This window comes from Artibeus jamaicensis, unplaced genomic scaffold (genome assembly GCF_021234435.1).
Source record: "Artibeus jamaicensis isolate MK-2021 breed Jamaican fruit bat unplaced genomic scaffold, CSHL_Jam_final contig_465, whole genome shotgun sequence".
Lineage (NCBI taxonomy): Eukaryota > Metazoa > Chordata > Mammalia > Chiroptera > Phyllostomidae > Artibeus > Artibeus jamaicensis.
In genome coordinates, this window is record NW_026521843.1 from 21,490,307 (window position 1) to 21,510,769 (window position 20,463).

The 20,463-nt window shown below is 45.3% G+C and overlaps 1 protein-coding gene across 4 annotated transcripts in view; it reads left to right on the plus strand.

The window, feature by feature from the left end:
* VIT (vitrin) overlaps window positions 1-20,463 on the plus strand; it is a 99,263-nt gene that overhangs the window by 49,607 nt on the left and 29,193 nt on the right. For 2 of the 4 annotated variants that reach the window (XM_037165419.2, XM_053667167.1), the window contains exons 6-10: window positions 158-291; window positions 4,224-4,301; window positions 9,862-10,056; window positions 15,085-15,141; window positions 20,385-20,429. In XM_037165419.2, the coding sequence (XP_037021314.2) occupies window positions 158-291; window positions 4,224-4,301; window positions 9,862-10,056; window positions 15,085-15,141; window positions 20,385-20,429 (509 nt within the window). The remainder of the gene's footprint in view (window positions 1-157; window positions 292-4,223; window positions 4,302-9,861; window positions 10,057-15,084; window positions 15,142-20,384; window positions 20,430-20,463) is intronic. The other 2 variants (XM_053667168.1, XM_053667169.1) reach the window with 2 other exon arrangements.

Consider the following 20,463-nt stretch of genomic DNA (forward strand, 5'->3'; position numbering starts at 1 on the left):
GGGCTGCAGGGCGGCTGCAGGTCAAGGGAAACCTTTTCGTCACCTCACTGCTTTCCTATCACTCAGTAAAGATGGAGGCTGGTTTGATACCCTACTGATCAGCTCAAATAATATTTCTTCTGTTCCCCCTTCAAAAACACTTTGTTTCTCTCCACAGCGGTGTGCTCGGTAACTCAGGAGGGAAAATACTTGTTCGGAAAGTGGCTGGGCAGTCTGGCTATAAAGGGAGCCTTGCCAACGGTGTGCAGTCCTTATCGCTGCCGCGCTGGAGAGAATCCTTTGTCGTCTCAGGTACACGCACACCCCGGAGGTGCTGCCACACTCAGGGGCTAAGTGATCTCAAGGGACAAGATGTGCTCTTTTCAAGGTGCCGTTAGTTTTAATTTATGGCCCACCTCATTTCATGAAAATCTGAAGCATTAGTTCTTCTGATAATTAGGATCATGAAACAATGAATTATAATTACAGTGATAAATCACTGCGGAGTCTGGATGTTTTAAAAGGCTCCAATTACTCATTTGAAACACAACTGCAGCTATCTATCTGGAAGCCCAATCAAACTTTTTAATTAAGTGAATTTAACAACTTGGGTTTTTAACTGCTCCTTTTGTTAGGCCAAATCAGTCTCATATCTAGAACCTTATTCCCTGAGATTTCTGGTAAACAAACAGATAGGGACAGGGGCTCTTAGGGAACTGAGCAGGAGTTTTATTTGAGATTTATTTTTATTTAATAACTGTTTCACTAGTCAATCAGTTCTCACTGTGTAGCCTCATTGGATCTTTATCGATAATCATTCTCACTTTTTTCCCCCTTTTTCAAAGAGGTAATGTCAGTGAGCCAATAATGACTAGTGTGATTTCACAGTGAAAAGGTAACTAAGTATCTTCGTGTTGTTATGACCCCCCCTTTTTATATTTGGGAGTTTTCCCAACCTATATTTAATTTACAGAAACATTCAAAGATTATTAGAGTGAATACCTGTATTGCCTTCACTTAGATTCACTGGTTTTTAATGTGCTGCTACATTTGCTTTAACCACTTATCCCCTTATTATCTGCTCACATTTGTCTGAACCAAATATTTATCTTCAGCACACATTTCCTTTAAAAAAACCCACAATGCCAACACCACACCTAAAAAATTAACATTGATACAATATTATCTGATAAACAGTTCTTATCCAATTGTATCCAATTATGTTAAAATAGTCTTCAGAATAATATCTTATTTTTTTGGATCCGCAGTCCAATCAAAGATCATCCATCCATGGCATTTAGTTGTTATGTCTACTTAGTGTCCTTTAATCTACACCTATCTCATCACATCACCTTTTTAGTCATGAACAACAGTGACATTCTTGATTCTGTCCCATAACCTGGACCACAAACATGTCCAATCATATCCTCATTATTGGATTTGGATTAAATATTTTGGCAAGGATGCTACCCCACAATATGCCTGTTACATCACATCGCAATGACTGTATCGGGAGACACATAATGTCACCATGTCTGACTACCGGTGAGGCTAAATTTGATTATTTGAACATTTTACCTTATCTCTCCACAGTGAAGACACCTTGTAATTAGCAAGCAGTTTTTGGGTGATACTTCAAAACAGCATGAATAGCTTGTTTACCAGCGAATCACCCATGGTTTTGACATCTGATTGATGATCCTTGCCGTGGCAAGAACTACATTAGTAATTGCAAAATTGTAGTTGTTCTAATTCTATCACTTATTCCACATTCATTAGCTACTATTTTTGTATAAAGAAGAAACTACCCCCCGTCTGCACACTTAGGGTTCAAATTAGACTGGTTTCTAAGTCAGAGAGTGGAAAGTCATCAACCACAGTACAGGTTTGTCTTGGAACAAAGAATTTAGAATAGGGGGGTTGTGAAAATGCTAATGTCTAGAATACAAATTTGTTGAGCCTAGAGAGAAATATATCTCTGCATAGGTGTTTACCAAGTAGCTCCAGGCTAAATAAGAGTATTTTGATCTAAAGTACTTCACCTGCAATCCAAAAATCCCAACAGAGGCTTAAAAGAAAAATTAATTCCACGAGACTACCAATTTGCTGAAATTATTGCCTATAACTCTCGACTTCCACATTACCTCATTCCATGTACTGACATTTAACCAAAAACCTTTTTGCCAACAATAAACATTTGTGCTTCTGTAGCAGTGAGGAGTATCTTTCGCAGGGACAAGTTAGGAAGTGCCCTGAAACAGAGGAAGGGTGTCGGCCGACTGGGGACACGGCACTCCCCCCACAATCCATTGCTCAGAGTCTCAAGTTTTGCAGAATCATGTCAGAATCCTCAGATGGCCCAGATGCCTCCAAGGCCTTTCTCTGGGTTTTTATTTCTAATTGTCACATGCCCTTGCACTCCTTTACTTAATTTGCATTAGTCTGGGAGGGGGTTGGAAAGGGGAAGGTGCATTTTTGGTCAGCAAAATCTTTGGAAAGTCTAGGGATGAAGAGGTCAGGGGGGACCTCCTAAAACTGCCCATTTGTTTTTGATCCACGTTTCAGGAAATGGGGCTTGTGCTCCTTTCCCTTCTGAATAGACATGGAAAGGACCATGGGGGTTTTGGAAGGAGAGGAAATAGAGACCGTGTCTCGGCAGCACTCTGTTGCAGCCGGACCTCAGCCAGGGGCCCTCCCTGCATCTGAAACAACCTCCATTGTTGTCTGTTTAGATCAGGCCCTGACAAGGGCAGAGGACCTGGAGATGCCGAGCTCTGCTCCCAGGTGACGCTAATGACACGCAGTAACTCCTCTAAGCCCAAACATTTTGCTCCATCCCCACTTTGAGTGACATTTATTGGTAATACCAGATAAAATTTTTTTGCATTTCTACGGTGATATGTAGTTCCCAAACCTTTAACTCTGTTTCCATGAGACCCTACGACTCTGTGTAGTAAGCTGATTTACATCAGGGTGCCTATTTTCTAACGGAAAAAAACAGGAGTCTCAGAGGTTGAGGCAGTTAACCAATGGCAAAACAGAAAAAAAAAGTGTATATATTTCTTAATCATTCACATAATTTTTGATTATAGTTTACATTCAATATTATTTTGTATTAGTTTCAAGTAAAACTTAAACTTTCTTGCTCCCAGTCCCAAACTCTTCCTGACACCCCATTATTTTGTCTGCTTCATGACCCTATAACCCTTGGTGACAAAATCATGTACTAGATTCTGTTTACCCACCCCTGGGCTCGCCATTTAGCAACCCTCACCATCTTCTCCCTACCCCTACCTTATAAAAATATTCCCTCACACTGAGAATTACAATGTTTTCGTTATCAAATGGAAATATTAGATAATGGGTATTTGAATTTTAACAGAGATCTAAGCATTAAGATAGCCCTTCACTGAATAAATATTTACTGAGCTTCTACTATGGTCAGACACTGCCATAGGCACTGGGAATTCAACAGTGTGAGACAAATTATCTGCCTTGGGGAGACTCTATTACATTCCAGAGACACTTTCTGTTTCACGGTGAAGCTTCCGTCAAGACCTCATGGCGGGGGAAGGCTGCAGGTAACAGACAACCTTTCAGGCAATTGTCAGTCCTGTCCGGCTTGGTACTTGCTCACCCAGCCCCTATCCCTAGACTGCTCTTGCTTTTCATGCCTCCATTATTTCCCTGATACACATTAGCATTCCCTCCCCTGGAATGGCATCTATACTTCCTCTTTCTGGGTGGGCAACAAATGCGAATGTTCAAAGCTGATCCATATTTAACCACTTTCAGGTGTCCCAACAGATCCCACAGGGTCTGTGAAAGAGAGAGGTGGCCACTCAGGCACAGCCAGCCTGGGACCAGAGCCTTCTGGCATCTAAAGAGGAACATGGGGAATGTTTTCACATCCATCTCCTGACCTAATTAAACATTCAAAGCCATGTGTATGAAAAACTCAGCTTCCACGTCCCATCTTCATGGGCAAAATACCATTTGCTAATGCTAACTCTAAGTCATGGAGATTTTATTGCTTCCTTTTGAATACTAATAAAGCACAGGCTACCCCAGAAAACAAAATGCCATTTGACTTTTGTATTGTAATCAACAATTCGACATGGGGTAAACTGATCTTATTGAAATCGAGAAAGATCAACCGGAAGGAGGGAATCAGCTTATCAGAACAGAGCCATCTAAAACCTCTAACCCTAGAAATAAAATCTTTTCTTTTTCTCTTTTTGCAGAAGGTAAACCCCCAAAGGGCATAACCTATCCATTGGCTCTTACATATTCATCAGCTAAAAGCCCAGCTGCCGAAGCAGGCAAGTGTTCATGAGTGATTTCATCTAAATCTTCTGAGTCCGTAAACATGCATTTACTGTGTTTTAGGAGATAGTGTAGAAATTAACATCTTAACCAGTCAAGGCCCACTGACTGCAGGGATATTTTAACTGATGCCAGAAGAGGGGCCCAGAAATCAATGGGATCTGATGGCTGGGACTGAGGGGCAAGGCTTTATTTTTAGTTTTCTGTTTTTTGCAATTCCAAGATTGTCTCTGTGTCTGTGTCATTTTCATTCAGATTTCAAGACTGTTTGTTGCCTTGAATGTTATCGCATTGTTACTTTAGAAGATAACATTCTGCCTGGAAATATTCCCTGGCAGCTGAAAAGCAAAAGGCTATCTGTACTTAGGTATGAAATGAAGGGAAGCAAAGAGAATGATGTGGTTTATGAGATAACAGCACGCAGCTAATCTGCATAACCCAGGCCACAGGCATGCAGTCTCTGAGGTTGTGCCAGCCTAGCATCATGTGGACCACAAAGGTGGTGCGGGTACAGGTAGACCTCAGGCCAAGAAAATACCTTTTTCTAGGCTTCTTCGTTAAAGTGGAAAGAGGGCTATGCAGTGTCGTGTCTCCGGGAGCACTTTGATTTCCCACACAAAGGGAAGCTGTGAGTCGCATTATAATGAGATTTTGTATTGCTTCCAGAAATTTCATGGGCTAGCTGATTTTGTTCATGCACTTCAGGAGGACATGGTTTAAGAATAGCAATGGAAGCCAGCATTTATTGAGCGTTTGCTATGTGCCAGACACTGTTCCAAGAGCTGATTAATGCAGTACATCACCCCATCAGCACCATGGGTGTGTACTATTCTTAGCCCTAATTTTCAGTTTGAGGGAAACACAGCACAGAGAAGTTTAGTAACTTGCCCTTTGTCACACAGCTAGTAAGTAACAGAGCTTAGAATCAAACCCAGACATTCTGGCTCCAGAAACTTCTCTCTATACCATCAATCTGTATTTCTATGCTAATAACAGTGGATATAAAGAGTCCTGATTTGAGAAGCCTTGGCATTCAAATAGAAAATGTTTCTCATTTTTCCCCCTAGTTACTTCTCCAACTGTATCTTTAATGATGTCTTAATTATTCTGTAATGTAGACTTGTTTGGGTTGAAGTGAGAGGTACAGCTGCTCTCCACCCCTACCCCCAAGCCGGCAGCAGATGATGGTGGCTCAGGGACCATTCCTGAGATGCCTCCTTTCCTCTTGGTGTGGGCACAGAGAACAGGAATAGGTGACAGAGGTGCCCTAAGTGGCCCGTTGATGGAGGGAGAGTGTTCTGGCCTCTCTGTTGTCTCATGTAAGCCAGCAGTTCTCAGGGATTTCTGAGCAGGCAATAGGTGTGGGCATATCTGGAGCCAGGGGTCAGTGTTCAGATGCATCCTGGTCTCCTCTTGTTAGACCAGGGAGCCACGCCCCACCTCTTTCGCTGAGTTAGGTGTCTGTTCCTTAGCTCAGCAGCCTCTGGGCAACCCCTTTACACAGAGCCATGGAAATGGCTTCTTCCCCTCAGGGGTTAGAGGAGAACAAGAATGCTACTTATTTTCTGTACCTTTTCCCCCCTTTTCCTTCTCCCTCTCCCCTATTGCTAACCCTCCATGTGATCTTAAAATATATATTTTTAAAAATAAAAATAATAAAAATTCTATAGGAATCATTTTTAAAAATATAAACAAATTTTTTAAAAAAGAATGGGGTAAGGTGTCCTTTCTCTTCGCATCTCACTGCACCTTTGACTTCTGAGCCCTGCACCCCTCCCCACTTCAGAAAAAATCTCTATGTTCAGGTAAGCCCCCCAACTTCAGGGGTTATGTGTCAAGTACCCCCTATTTTTACACAAGAGAGAAAAATACTTCCAGACTCCAAAAATGCTCCCCCAAATTCAGCAAGCTCTGTTTCTGCACTGCACCAAGTGGGCCCTTGGGTGCTGTGGCTCAGAAAGATGGGGGGGGAGAGGCCTGTCTCCCCTCCCTGCAGGCCCCCGTGGTCTTAGTGAGTGAGTCCATTGAAGCCCCTTTTCTTGGCTTTTGGGGAAAATAAGGCTTGAACAAAAGGAGGAAAGATTCTTTCACCCTGAACACTGCCGTCCCCAAACGGTGGCTACTAACCCCTTCTTTTCTTCTGGTCCTTTCCCTCTGCTGCCTGGCCCTGGTGAGGTGGGGTCAGTAATCATGCGGGTTCTACTCAAATGGCCCTCAATGTGGGAAGTTCGGTGGCTCCCCTCCTCCTTTAGAACATGGTACTGGCACCTTCTGACTTCAGCTTGGGGCCTTAGCCAGAATCCAGACAACAGGGAGAATCGGGACAACCTCCTGCAACTGCAGCTCTCGATGGTCGATGGAGTTTTTTCTCCATGCCAGATGCCTGTACGTCACAGTGACCCTGAGGCAGAGTGCCAGCGGAACTCCACTTTCAGATAAGGAAGCTGACCCTCCGATATGCTGAATCCCTTGCCATATGAAGGGCACCACTCCGACTGGCCCACACAATATTCAAATGCTGATTGTGTCTCCTCAAAAGGCGGTAAAGTGTGGGGAGAGACGTTACAGCCAAAGAAGAGCTTCTATTATAAAATCCATTTGGTTTCTACATTCTCCACATCAGAGATCATTCCCCAAACTTCTCTATCCACCCCAGGCACCATGGCCCAGCTCACCGCCATCCACCCCCGGCAAGTACTTGTTCCATGTGCCTGCATCACTGACACCAAGAAGAGTGCGGGGACGCCGGGCAGGCTTTCCTGCACATAAATTTCAAATGAGCAAAAGCCATAGTTAGAACCTCAGATCAAGTATTGCTAGTGATGTCACTTGTCCCTCCACCAAACCATCTCGACCTTCAACAACACTCTTATTGGGCATTAACTATCCTACTAGGAGATCATATACAGTTGTCATAGTGGGAAAAATTAAGTTCACTCATTCCTTTATTTATCCATTTATTCAACAACCAGATATTGAGTCCCTTCTATGTACCAGGCACTGAGATAAACTACAAGAATTCCAACAAAAAAGGATACTTGGGATCTTGCTCAGCTTCAAAATACAGGGCCATCTCTATAAAGCGGTAGTCCCACCATGGGGTAAATTTCACCAACTCAGAAAATTCCAGTGTGAACTGTAAAAGGAGGGCCCCTGTGTTGCTGCTCTTTCTTAGGTGATAAATTCCTGTAGAAAGTGGGGGAAAGCAAGAGAGTTGGAAGCCAGCGGCCTCCCAGGTCTCAGCATGCCCCTATAACATGCTTCCTGATCCCTCCAGGAATGTGCATTAACAGGTAGATCAGGTAGGGATGACCCCACAAAGCATAACCACCTCCACAATAGAAAGTATCTTGATTTGCCCTGGGCAGCTCCTGCTGAGGACAGACATTCCTGAAATGTCAATGCTGTTCGCTCAGATGCAAGGGACCAGAGGTAGCCAGTTATTATTTAGCTGGAACCTCAAGCTACTCCGAGCTAAATAAAAATAGGCAAGTGTTTGATTGATAATCTGCAAGTAAGGTGTACTGTCAGTTTATTTACATATTTCTCTCCAAATTAATAAATAAACCCCATTTCATAAAATACATAAGTGATCCTATTAAATGGCTTTTCCCCATACAAATGAGGGAGGTTGAACTTGGGGCTTCATCTCCCTAAAGAGGCATTCATGCTGATAGCATTTACCAGAGGCTAAAACAGAAGAGGATTTCAGAGAAATCAGAAACTTCCCCGAGACTTGTTATGAAAACTCAAGTCCTTTAAAGTAATGGAAATGCCATAAATCACAGGTACGGCTTTGCCCAAGGACGGTGTGAAGACTGGCCAGACCCCTGAGGCTGCTGCCAGCTCTTCAGCAATTTGTCCGGCAGAGTCCACAGGCCAATTTTAAGGTGGAACAGGGTAAATGAGGGATCTGTGTCCTGCCTTGACAGGCCAGTGCCCACAGGAGCATCCCCATAGCAGGGTGCTGTTGACTGACCTGCTCCCCCAAGTCAATGCTTCGACTGCTGCAGAAGGTGAGGGTGTCAGGGTGAGGGAACAAACAGGTGCCAGTGCTGGGCAGTGGATCTGAGTACCCTGCCTACACATTTCTCTGCAAAGTTGGTCCAGGGCCACAGTAGACACAGTTTTCCCAGCATGCTGAACAGTGTGAAAGGGGAAGCTGGATGGCTCCCACAAAGGTGCAGCACCTTCTTATCGCAGGGGCTATCCTCTAGGCCTACTGGCCTGTGTACCAGAAATACACCCGCCAGAACCAAGTTAAGGCTGGAGCTGGGATGCTGTGGTAGGCTGAATCATAGCCCCCCTCACCCCTAAAACATCCATGTCATAATTCCTGGAACCTGTGAATGTTACTTTATATTGCAAAAATGGCCACTGCAGGTGTGACTAAGTTAGGGATCTTGAGAGGGGGAGATGATCCTGAATTACCTGGGTAGGCCCTAAATACCATCACAGGTATCCTTGTAACATGTGACAAACTTTAACACACACGCAGAATGGGTCAGCGGAAGATGGAGCAGAGAGAATTAAGGACACTGGCCTTTAAGATTGGAGTAGTATGGCCGCAAGCCACAGTGTGCCAGCAGCCACCAGAAACCACAACAGGCAGGAAACAAATTCTACCCAAGGGCCAACCAAGGAGTGCAGGCCCGCTGACACCTGCAGTTCAGCCAGGTGACACGGATATCCAACTCCTGGCCTCCAGAACTGTCAGAGGACACACTTCTGTTTGAAGCAACCAGATTTGTGGTAATTTGTCACGGCAGCCTAGGAAATGAATTCAGATGCTCAGATATGGAAGCTGGCAGAACCTGCCTCCATGGGGTCCAGCCGGCATTTGTGAGGGGCCGGTTGCCCTCCCGAGGCTGGGCTGCTCTTCCTTTGTGGGGCTGTTTTGTATCTCCTTCTGGCCCAAACCCACAGTCCTGAAGACAATCCCAATGCCCAGTGGGTAGCCACTTGTCCCCTTGTCCTAAACCTTCAGAGATACTCTCAGGGCACCCAGAGTAGTAACAAACTGAGACTCATCTACAATTTCAAAAGCAATCTAGATTGTTGAACATGGACAAAGGCACAGTTTGGAAGCAGAATCAACACGATCCTTACAAGCTAATTAGTTCTGTTACTTCATTTGACAGATGAGGAAACTGAGGCCCAGAGGACTTAGTTGACTAGTCATGAACCAGCCTACACTAGAAATCTAGAATGCATTCTCTAAAAGTAAAGTGAGTCATAGCAAAAGCCAAGAGTACCTTCTATCTGTGAGCCAATGCTAATTAAAACACCAAAAAGTTATGTTCATGACCCACTGCTTCTAGCATCTGGAAGATTAATTTGGCGATTAATCATGTTGCTGCCTTGTCTACACTTTTGAGGCTTGAACCATCTCTTAAGCACTCGATTGTTTGATCTTTGGTGTGTATCGGTTTATTGCTCCATCTAGATTGTGTATCCCTGCAGGGCAGGTGGGCTTTGTTCATAAGCTAGTGTTCAATAAGCACTTATCTTACTTCTGTCCTGAAGAGCCTCCTCGCTAATTTCACTTTCTTACAGGTGAGACCACAAAAGCCTATCAGAAGCCATCATCAGTTCCAGGGACAACCGCACAGCCAGTCACCCTGACGCAGGTACTGGGGACCACCCCAGAGGAAGGCACCCACACCACCTTGCCAAAGCCACCCCTCTCTGCAGACTCTACCACCAGCGGCCCCAGACCACAGCCCGTAGGCCACAGGAGCCAGGAGCCAGGTCAGTAGGTAGACCGTTTCCACACGCAAGAAAGTGGGAGGCTGGTTTCTAGATTAGCCCCTCTGCTGAATGCCTGTGTGTAGTGCCCTTCTCCCACCTTTAGAATTGAGTGAGGGGGGAGGATGCCTGAGACCTGGGCCAGGGATATATGGTTGTATTCCTCCAAATTTGAGGGGTAAACCTGAGCCCAATAATAATAGCTCGGGATCAAGCTAAGAGCGAAGTGAACCATGTAGAAGGGGCTTAAAATAGATTCAATAATAGGAACTTTGTTATCATACTTTTGAAGGTGAGATATCGCATGAAACTTTCCCATTACAAAATCCTCATTTTTCCCAATACTCAGTCAAAGGGACAGGAGGTTTCTATGCAAGTAGTCTTAAGTTCTGTTTTGTTTTAAGAGACAAATTATAGACTCCTGGAAGTTTTCAAGATTAGAAACAAACAAAACCAAAAGAATCCCTTTAGGAAAAGCCAACTAGCCAAAACTTTTCTTCCTTTTCTGATTACTTTTTGTCTGACTACTTGTATGCATTTCCTAAGTCATGTTTTAGGTTTTACCAAAGTCCAGTTTATGGAATCATTCTCAGTATTACCTCGAACAGAAGCTTAGGAGCTCATCGATAATCCAGTCTTCAGTCTCCGTGTAAGCCACCCTGGGCTAACGAGTGCCTCCCTCACTCCGGGCAAGGGAGTGGAAAATTCCACCCCTGAAGTGCCACTACTGTCTCGGCAATTTGCCCCAAACATCTCCCACCTGGTGCCACTGTTTCCTTCAAGGAGGAAGTGCTCAGAACTTGTTCTCTTCAGCCTCACCTCCATCTTCTAAATGTTACAGCCACACAGCAATGCCCCCCACGTTTGTGTCAGAGCTAGCTCTCATTCCATTGTTTTACTTAACAAACATGCATAGCATTCTTGATGTGTTATACACTCTCCTGTCTTACACATATTAGCCTATTAAATCCTCAGAAGGACCCTCTCAAGCAGATATATTACTTTCAGTTTGACTGATCTGTTGTAGCGACAAGGAAACCAAAGAGGAGGATGGTGAGGAAACTAGCCCCAAATCCCACAGCTGGGCAGAGGCTGGGATTTGAACCCCAGCATCCCGGCCTTCCTGTCACTCCCCTTGCAGGAGGCGTCCCTGCTGTAAACCAACACCTAGGCACTGATGAAGTGTCACAGATACAGGGCCTGACCCACCTCGACATGGAGGGGGTGGGTGGCAATATTAGAGGGTATTAGACCCCATCAACTCCCACCAGGACTAGGAATAAATAATGGACCGCAGATAGTCCATACTTTCTGTGTACCAGGCAACCTGCACACATTATTTTATTTACTCTTCCCACAAGCCTATGAAATAGAGATGATTATTAGTCTAGTCGATGAACAACTATAGAAGAAGCTATGATATGAAGTCCCCAAATGAAAATACCATAAAAATAATTTCAGAAATACAACAGACACTCTCCCACCATCCTGTTCTTGTTCATCTCAGGCCAATATGAACGCAGGCACTCCATGGCTAACAGCAAAAGAGAAGACACTTAGGAAGCATGCTGGGGGGCAGGGGTCCCATAGGCAGACATTTTCCTTTCTCTTAATTTTAGGCTGTAGACTTTAGGGCCCTTGATTCTTTCAAACACTTTTGAGTAGCTGAGTAAGTTTTTGTTTGCTCTTCATGCCTCCTTAGAGGACATCAATTTTTGCATAACACATATAATTAAACATGTGGCATATTTGCTTGGCTACACTGGAAGCTTGGAAATCCTGTTACAAGTTGGGCCTGTGCTTATGGAAAACCTCAAGCAACTTGAAGCAGTGGCTCCCAACCTGGCAAAGCTTCATTATTCCTGGCTTGGGAACAGGAGCCTTGGACGACAGCCTCCCCGCCCGTCAGCGTTCCTTCTTCATCCTTGTCCAGCGCCCACACCCCTCCTGCCCCACAGACTTCTGGGCAAGGACTCCCAGAGCAAGCATCCACGCAGCATACCCTGGAACTGCTAAGAAAGGAGCCAAACCAGGGAGGGTGCGGGGAGGAAGAGAGGACTTTTAGCAACTTGTATTGCCTACTCAAAGGACCTTCTGTAGGACTGAAGAAAAGTGAAAATTGATGCGTGAAGACCTACATCTTTTTATCATAGCAACTTTACTGAGGTACTTTTCACATACCATACAATTCACCCATTGAAAGTGTAGAATTCAATGGCATTCAGCATGTTCACGAAGTTGTGCAATCATTACTACAACCAATTTTAGAACATTTGATCACCCAAACAAGAAGCCCTGGACCCCATCACTAGGTCACCCTAATCTCTCCCCGCTCCAGCCCTAGTTTGCCACCAGTCTACTTTCATGTGCCTACCTTAACCTATGGCTATAGATGTTTGTTGTAATATTCTATGCCAACGATATGAAGTAATATTCAGTTTACAAATAACCCCTTTGTGTCTTCAAATGAGCTGGAAATATTCTGCCAGTTATAAGAGAATAACTCTACTGCTGATAGCAAGGAAGTTGCTATTATTGTATTTATTGAGAGTGTTTTTTTTCTCTTATTTTGACTGTAGTCAGAAGATTCCAGAAGTGACTTGGATGAGGGTGTTCTAATTCACTTATTTATTCAACCTATATTTATTGAGTGTCTGCTATGTGTCAGGCACTGTTCTAGGATCTCGGGCTACTTGGGTGAACACACCCCACCAAGATCCCTGCAGCAGGTCACTTCAGCCTAAGACATGGGAGAAGTGTGCAGCGGGAACAGGAGCCGCCTGCACTTGGGGTCCATGACTCATCTTTGCTCTACAATAAGACACAGAGCTGCCTCTCAAACAGGACACAGGAACTTGGAAGGATTCAGTAGAAAGGAGAAAGTGTAGCAGGAAAAAACAGGAGAAGAGGACTGAAGCAGTTGAAAGGACTCCAAGGAAGATAGGGCTGGACACCAAGGCCTCAGAGCCCCCTAACTGATCCGTGAATGTGCAAAGTTAACAAGATATTGAGAAAAAAACTCAAGGCTGAGGGTAAGGGATCCAAGAGCCAGAGTGACAGAGACCTCCTCTCCCAGGCAGGAGTTGGACTGTTCTTCAGGGAGAGGCTCTCTTGGCACCCACAGGAGCCAGGAGGCCACAGAGCTGTATCCCAGGGCCCCGAGTGGTGGGGAGAAAGGGGGGTGGAGGGCAGCCTAGAGAACCATATCTATACATACGCTGAGGAAGGAGCTCTGGAAAAGATGGCCTACCTACAGAGTCAGCTGAATTTACCACATGTCTACAAGGTAGAGTGGCTATTCCCAGAATTATTTTCCTGGTCAGGTTCATTTTAAAAATCTCCATTGTTGTCTCATCTGATCTAGCAATGCCTCCACCAGGAAGGGAAGACCAGGGAGGGAAGCAGAGAGCCACCTAGTGTCAAGGCATGGTGATAACTCTGATCGTTCACCTTTCTACTGTACCCTCTGTCAAAGATCAACTGGAGAGAAGGAAGTGGTGAAACCTGGGGCGGGCAGGGGACCAGCATCTGTAACTGCCCGTCCCTTCCTCATGCAATTTCCCTTTCCACCAACACTTATCTCACCTCTGAAAGTTTAATTTCCTTAAGGTGTCTGGGGAAGGTTTTTCTTACAATCCAGTCTTACAAATAGGAAGACAAACATTCCAAAAGAAAAATGGGTGAAGGTCATGACCAGGCAAGCCAGAGTGGAAGAACTATAAATGGCCAACAAATGTAACAGGAAATGGTCGACCTCACCAACAATAAGATAACTGCAAATTAAGCAATATGTCATTTTTCACCAATTCACATTGGAAATTGATAGTCCACAGTTACGGCAGACTGTGGAAAAATGACCCAGGATTTGCACTCACAAAAAACATATTCTAAGGTAATCACCAGCCACGGGTGAAAAGTAGCCTGAACACAGATGGTGTTCCTAACAGAAAACTAAATGGAAAAGAGCTCATTGTCCACCACCAGAGCAGTCAAAGAAGTTACTATGCAGCTATTAAAACTGTGACGATGACACGCACTTACTGACAGGAGAAGACTGGCCCGTGACAAATCGTGAGTTCAAAGAAGTGGGCTACCAAGCAGCGTGGGCACCAATCTCATGTTGTTGCTGTGTGCTGTGCGTGAGAACACTGCATAAAAGAGGGGATGCAACGCCATACACCAAACTGTACACCAGTAGAGACTGTGTACTCAACACAAGGGATTGCACTGCAGGTGATTTCTCACTCTCCTTAGCACGTACATTTACAGTGAGCATGTGTTGTCTTTATAATTAGATTAAAGCTATTTTGAGTCATGTCTAAATAACTGGAGCAAAGGCAAAGGGGATGGGAAATTGATGGCAAGTTGATTTGGTTGCAAGAGAAGCTGATGGTTTTCCATAACCTCTTATCTTTTCCCCTCCATGCAATTTGGTTCTTTCCCTCGGCTGGTTTTACCGGACCCTCTTTCTTCCAAAGGGATTTTGCATCTCTCTTTATAGAATCTCCCATCAACATTCTCCTTTTTTTTAAAACCTTGCTTCAGAGACATTGCCCAATGAATAATGAATGCTGAAGTGTATTTCATCCTCTCACAGAGTAATTAAGGATAACCCATTGTGTACCTTCAAAAATGACTGAACGCTAATGCTGTTTGCCTCAATGCCACGTTAACACCGTTTAAGCAAATTGCTAAATGTTAAGTGACATTTCTATTGAAGGATTACTTTAACCTCCTCAGAAGTGGCACAGTCAAGGAGAATTATTGTAAGAATGATGAAGTATAAAGAAATACAGCTTTTGTAAAGGATGTAAAATACAAGGGTTATTATTACCTGGAATTTTCATTCCATGGATTGAGTTAAATTCTTTTTTTCCCCGTTTCAATGCCTCCTCCGGGGCAGGTTCAGACCGCCCAAGGACAAGCTTTACCTTGGTTCTGGCCTCGGTAATGTCTTCTAGGTTAGATCATGTAAAGAATGAGAACAATTAGAGTAAAATTTATGCTCTGACCGGTCAAATGTTATTACAGATCTCGGGTCCACCACCATCTATGCAAACAGCAAAAACAGACCTTGTGCCAACCCAGGTAAGAACTTGAACTCACCTTTCTAGCTACTGATGAAAGTTAAGGTTGTTTACACAAGTGCAGTCTTTACAAATCCTTGCCATTTGACTTAAATTCGGACAGAGCATTAAACCAGTTATGCTAACAAAAGAGACGGCTCAAGGGCCCAACTTGTAAGGAAACTTGTAAGAAAAGTAAGGAAGCCTTAAAATAAGCAAAACTTTCACTCATCACCATTCCCAGGGGGCAATTTTGGGGAGTTGTGATAGAAATTCCTAAGGATTCAATAACTAGGTTCTTGTTAACCTGAAAAGCGATACTCTCTGGAGCTCACACTTCAGGAACTAGGGTAAAAGAAAGAGAAATTGTTATCATTTCCCAGGAAAGGGCAGAGCTAAGTTTGCTCGGGTACTTTTATGATATGGGGAATAAAATACATTCTCCTCCAGGATTTCTCCTATGAATCATGACACTCCCTGGCTTCCCCCTGCTCACTTCTGTGTGCCGCCCTGAAAGGTTTGTCCTAAGCACTGGAAATGCAAAGGGATGAAGCAAGTTCTTTTGAAGTTGTTGAAGCCTGCGGCAATTAGAAGGGAAAATCGAGTTTGCTTAGAGGCTTTCTGCTAACTCTGAGCCCTGAACACATAGACTTTATAGAAGTACAAAATTCCCTTTGCAGCCATGGGGCATTAGGATGGAGGCCAGATCTCCAAGGAAAAGAGACTAGTATTTCTTTTGCTGGGGGATACCTGCTTGTCCTCCACATGTTAAAAGATTCCTAGAAACTGTAGGTTTTGCTTTGATGCCAGATTGGAGCAGGGGCTCCCTGAGGTCCTCAGACGGTGCTAGCAGCTTCTGCAAGCTTCATGATTGTACCTTTGCTAATGTACCTGCTGTCATTCTGGACAAAGGGCTTAAGAATCAGAGCACTGGGCAGAGCCAGAACTCCAAGGCCATTTTAGGCCTTAATAGGCCCAGGGGACTGTTCAGGCATCCAAGCATGGGGCACTCCTTCCTTCCATCCCCTTGGCCAGGATCTCAGCCTCCTCTGCAACCCCCCAAAGTAGGGCCAACCACAGAGAGCTCAGCTGACTTCCAAGGAAAAATGTGAACGAAGGCATTTTCATCAGGGGGCAAAATAAGGGAAAGGAAGCAGGCTGCTGGCTGCACACAGATAGGCTGACCCTGTGTAATCCCCTCAGGCACCCCAGCGCAGGATTCTCCCAGAGCTGCTATCCAGGGACCTGCCAGAGCGGGGTCAGCCTGGTGAGGCTGCCCGCTGTTCCCCATCCCCGCTCTGCTTCATTTGCAATCACCTTCCTCCCCACCACACACTGCTGGCCCCAACTCCAGGCCACCAGAGTTTGCGGGCAGGCCAAGTTGTCTTAACCTCTAGAAAATGTCTCTTGGCTTTGTCTGTTCTGTGTGTTGAAGAGATGCTCAAAGAGATATGTGCCAGTCCAGATACCCAATGGCTTGGGTTTGCTGGAGAGGCCTCCCACCTGGGCACACTGTGCCCTCACCTTGCCCATCCCAGGACAAAGCACAAACACCCAGACACACCAGTGGGATCAGACACGACTAGGGGCATGGTTGGCAACAAGACGCAGTACTTATCTCCAGGTCCTACTTTTCACTGCCCAGAAACCCGAGATTATTTTCAGCACATGCCCACATTCTCTTCTCCTAACCACTGGCTCTCTACCATTGAATAAGTCTCTCACTGTTTTTTCTCCATTCTTTTCATGCTCCCATTAATTACGCCCTATTTCATTGACCTGTACAGAGGCTCCCAGCTCCCTTTTTACCACCAACTCCTTCCCACCGTTGCTCCCTCCACCATCCTTACTGCAACTTTGCTTCCCTTTTGCTTACCTGCAACCTCAGACCTTCCCACAAAGTCCCAGAGAGCCCTTGACTTGGAGCCTCTCTTAGTTCGGATGCCCCACCCTCAATAGGTCCTGCAGGTGGAGGGAAGCCTCCATTGCACACTGTGAATAAAGGCAGCCCCTTCTGCTGGATCCCGCCCTCCTACCAGACCTCTGGGCTGGGACTGCAGCCACCAATGCTAGCGCGGCTGTTCCTGCCATTTTCCCAGGAGGAAGTAGGAGTAGCATGCTCCCGAAGACTTCGGTTAAAACTAGGTGACTTTTCCCCAGAACCACCCTTTTGCCATCCGGTTTCATGGTACCATGAGCTACCTCTGTTTGGTCAAATAAGCTTCACTGGCCTGGAAACCTAACCATGGAGTTAATGTTATTTCCATGAAAAAAGGCTGCCAGGTCCCAAACAAACACACCACACCAAGCTCTTAAGGGTACATTTGTAAAGCTGGGCCTGTAGACTTCACTGCTGTGATGGCTCATGCCCAGGACCTCCGACTGTCCTCAGTGCTCCCATGGCCATGGCTCCCACACTGCAGCACCTGCTCTCTATGCGCTTCCTGGTTCACTGCAGCAAGAGGAAGTTCACAGGAAGTGGGCAGCCCTCAGGGCAGGAAGCCAGGACCCACAAGGGGAAGTGTGGAGAGTCTCCCAGCTGCCTCTCAGATGCCACCTCCTCCTAAAACTGTACCCCAGGGGAGTCACTGGGGATAAAACAGAGAGCGGAAGGGCCATCTGTGCTTCTGTTCCATAAATCTACAGGCCATGTGTTGCAGTTCCCACTTGGGTCCCTCGCTGGTGACTTGCAGATGTGCTGGGGACAGAAGGGGCTGTAACTAGTGCAAAAATGTCACCGGGGTCTTAGAATGGGGGTGGTTCCAGGCCCTCACATTACACACATTACAGGTGGTGTGCCAGGGAGTGAGCTCTTCAGCAGCCTGAGTGCACAGGGACTCTGGAGCAACAATGACTGGTCACGAGTGATAAACAGATCATGGTTAAGTGTGGGCTCGGAACCTGCCTGCTGGGCTTGAAGTTTACTCTGCCAGTCCCTGAGCAGGAGTTTCCTCACCTGTGAAATGGCATCATCGCTGTACCTATCTCCACGGGTCCTTGTGACCTAACCTTGTCAAGTGCATCGTCAGTGCCTGACACTAAGTATGCTCTCGGTAACAGTAAATGTTAATGGTTTCTTCATTTTTACCCTGAAAGTCATTCAGAACCAATACTTGTCTTAGACACTGACTGACTCTATGATATGGCCGAGCAAGGGTTGTCACCAAATTAATTCCCTGTTTTTGTAGGAGTGTCTCACACTGTTCAGAGTGAGTTTTTAAATACATTTACCACCAGGGGAGGCAGGGCAGGACAAGTCTGTGACTTCAGCTTCAACAAAGACGACTTAAGATCAGAAAGGGTAGGTGGGTCCCACAAGTCCCCAGCTAGTGTTTGGTAGACACTGAACAAGTCTTCCAAATCCTCTTTTCCACACCACCCTTATGCCCCAACACAAGACTACAGATTTCCTTCCTTCTCATTACAACTGAGTCCAAAAACACCAAATCTCAGCTGTCCAAATATTGTTCAGCCCTTGGCTTTTGGATAGAAGTGATTTGGTTCGACCTTGTCCCAAGTAAGTGGAAGTAGCACCAATAAGACCGGCCTCCAGCACAGGAGTGAGAGGCTTAGAGTCCCTGATGTTGGGGGACTCTCTGCTGCTGGAGCAACACGGCACCCAGCATTTTATTTTATTTTTTTAACATTTTTTTATTGATTATGCCATTACATTTGTTCTATTCCCCCCTCCTTTCCCCTCCACCCTGCACATCCCTCTCCCACCATCCCCCCCCTTTAGTTCATGACCACGTGTCTCAAGTTCTTTAGATTCTGTATTTCCCCTACTATTCTTACCCTCCCCCCTATCTATTTTCTACCTACTGTCTGGAACCCAGCATTTTAATTCTTCCTTCCATTCAAGGGTGCTAGACAGCACCTGAGATGTCACCAGCACCTTTTTTTTTTTTTTAGGGAAAGGGCAAAGTGCATATTTTTTTACCAGTAGGTGGCAACAGAGTTAAAAGGCTACAGCAGCAGAATGATAAACATATAAATCATAAACATTTTGAATGCGGCGATCCTCTCACCCAGTCTGCTAATGTTATTCACAAAGGCATTGAGGTTCCCAGAGGGCATGTGACTTGTTTAAGGTCACATGACTGGTTAACGGCGGAGCTAAACTACACTCAGCTCTCGCTGATGAACCAGAATGTGCAATGGCACAGAGTGACTTTTCAAAGAGCTTGGTATCTTAGTTGTGTGGAAAAAAATCACTTTTTTTGAGTTAATAATTCTAGCATGAAGTAACGCTGATGGTCTTTAAGAAATTGCACAGTTGATTGTGCCTCTGCTTTCGGCTTTCTGAGCTAGAGGTGGGTGAGGGGGTGAGGGGGTGAGGGAGGCAGAAAGGAGAGAGGGAAAGAAACTGCTGTTTTGGTGCCCTTTCGAGACTTCCTAACACATCTGTGCTGCCTTAGAGCCCCTCCCAGCTGTGATTTCCCCAAACAGGTCAGGGGCTGTCGGGTCCCTGAAGAATCTCCCCTTCCTGAGCACCCTTCCTACTTTATGAGCACCGGTGTGTGTGTGTGTGTGCGTGTGCATGTGTGTGTGGAGGGAGATGGGGAGCATGCAACATTTCACTGCAGATAGAATGCCAGGTGCCACTTCACTTTATTCTGCAGAGGCACACAGCGCACAGTGAGAAGCAGGGCCTTAGGAAATGAGTGCCTGGTCCCTGATGGGGCCACATTTCCACTGTATAATTTCATGGAAGAGAACACAAACAGGTGGGTGGGTGAGACAAATGTACCTAGGATGATGTGGGGTACACAGTGTGCTTAATTAGCATGGAGGGATGGATGAATGGATAAAGGTTTCAGATAGATACAATGAAAAAATGTTCTCAAAGTCTCAATACTCCAAAAAAGAATGCACTACTCTGGTTGTATGTATAATGAGTTCCCTGTCTCTGGAGGTATTCAAGCACTAGCCATCCACTTATTTGGTAAGAATGTTGTAGAAGCATGGTTAGGATTGGATGACCTTTTAGTTCCCCTTGAATCCCAGGATTCTCATTATTCCACGATTCTTGATGCACAGTGAAAGAAAGAACAGGGAAAAGATGTTTTTGTCTTTGGCTTCAAGACCTTTACATGAGAAAATCCCATGCATCCCAGGGTGCTTCACCCAAGAGGCTGGCCCCATGCCCCTTCACCAAACTCTATGCCATGACTGGAAACTGTGACCATCCTGGGAGTTCACTTGAGGGATTCTACTGATTTCATTTAAATAACAAGTTTGTTTCTTTTTTATTTTGAAAATCAGGGGATGCGGACTTGTGGAAACGCGGACTGGTGCTTTTGGATGCAGGTAATGGTACAGCCCAACCACCTCACCATGACTA